A 1301-nucleotide genomic window follows, 5' to 3' on the forward strand; every position below is an offset into this window, starting at 1 on the left:
ATGATAAGAACAGCGATATAATCATGGTCGCCATAAAAAAGTGTCTTTATTTCATACCCTCTATTTTCATGCCAATTGCATGTCTTTGGACTAGCAACAAAATCCTGTATCAAAAGCCCCTCGCGATTGGTCGAAAGAGGAGTCAGCTACCAAATAAAACGCGGAGACTGACCATGTGATTCTTATTCAACGTAAACAAAGCTTTTTTTTTCGGCCGCTGGGCCTCAGTTGTCATCGGGGAGGGAATTTCGAGAGCAGTTTGTCTTCGCCTCACTGGATCTAGGTATATGTTTCTTTCATATTTAAGTCATACGAGCACGTATTTGTTTTGTTAGTTTGTTTAGTGTATGGAGATATGTCGAAATACTAAGTGTAAACCGGAAGAAATAAGCATGGGTGAGAACTAAAACGAAGATCCGTGTCCCGGCGTCTGACCCAACTTGCTTTGTTCTGAAGGCGAGACCATTTCTGGGACAATCTCCCTCCTTTCTTTCGTAATACGTAAACCGTGATGTTCAGAAACAATATCAGCGCCCATCAGTTATTGGAAAAGTAACATATTATTATTAAATACATTTGTTTTATGAATAAACATGGTACTGAATTTTTATGGCGCAGTATTAGTGCAAAGGTTATTTTCCCGTGTTCTTGAGTTTTCCCTTTACAGGGCGTTTATTCAGCATTGATTATCATCCTATTCAAATTAAAAGATAAGATACGACAGATTAGTGTCGTTTATAATAGATCACCATAGGTTTAAAGTAAATTATCCTTTTAACTAGCTGGTACAAGTGTTGTATTCTAATGTAAAGTCCATCCATCTTTTATATAGAAAATAATATATGCAAACAGTAGAACAAAGGAATCTAAGAAACTTATCTTCTATGTACTTCCGTTGCAACTCGAAAAATAACAAAGTTATTAGACACAAGTGTCTGTTAGCCCGAAAAGACCTAAACCAATATGCAAAATCATTAAGAATGAGACCTACCTTTCATTAGGTTTATCCCTAGAATAGGAACTATCCAAGGTCTGTCATGCTGTAATATCCATAAGAATCAAGTTGGTCATTGTTTTTAGTAAGTTAATCTTAGATGAATAAGTATTGTGTGTCATACCTTGGTTTATGAAAGTATTTCTAATATTTCCTTCCCTTCTAGGAAAATGAGGGTTATCCTGGGCTTGTTGGTGGCAGCTGTTGCTGTCAATGCCAGTAGCCATTTCCTCTCTGACAAATTTATCAGACAGCTTCAGAGTGAGGATTCTACATGGGAGGTTAGTACACTTGTCTTATGATTATC

At 36.8% G+C, this 1301-nt stretch overlaps 2 protein-coding genes across 2 annotated transcripts in view; both read left to right on the plus strand.

The window, feature by feature from the left end:
- LOC119594117 (cytosolic endo-beta-N-acetylglucosaminidase-like) overlaps nucleotides 1-1301 on the plus strand; it is a gene marked incomplete at its 5' end in the record, with an annotated part of 64556 nt that overhangs the window by 44845 nt on the left and 18410 nt on the right.
- The window catches only part of LOC119594118 (cathepsin B-like), a 3117-nt gene continuing 2942 nt past the window's right edge, over nucleotides 1127-1301 (plus strand). Inside the window, exon 1 of the mRNA XM_037943178.1 lies at nucleotides 1127-1275. Within this exon, the coding sequence (XP_037799106.1) occupies nucleotides 1165-1275 (111 nt within the window). The 5' untranslated portion in view covers nucleotides 1127-1164. The remainder of the gene's footprint in view (nucleotides 1276-1301) is intronic.

Source organism: Penaeus monodon, chromosome 33 (assembly GCF_015228065.2).
Source record: "Penaeus monodon isolate SGIC_2016 chromosome 33, NSTDA_Pmon_1, whole genome shotgun sequence".
Classification (NCBI taxonomy): domain Eukaryota; kingdom Metazoa; phylum Arthropoda; class Malacostraca; order Decapoda; family Penaeidae; genus Penaeus; species Penaeus monodon.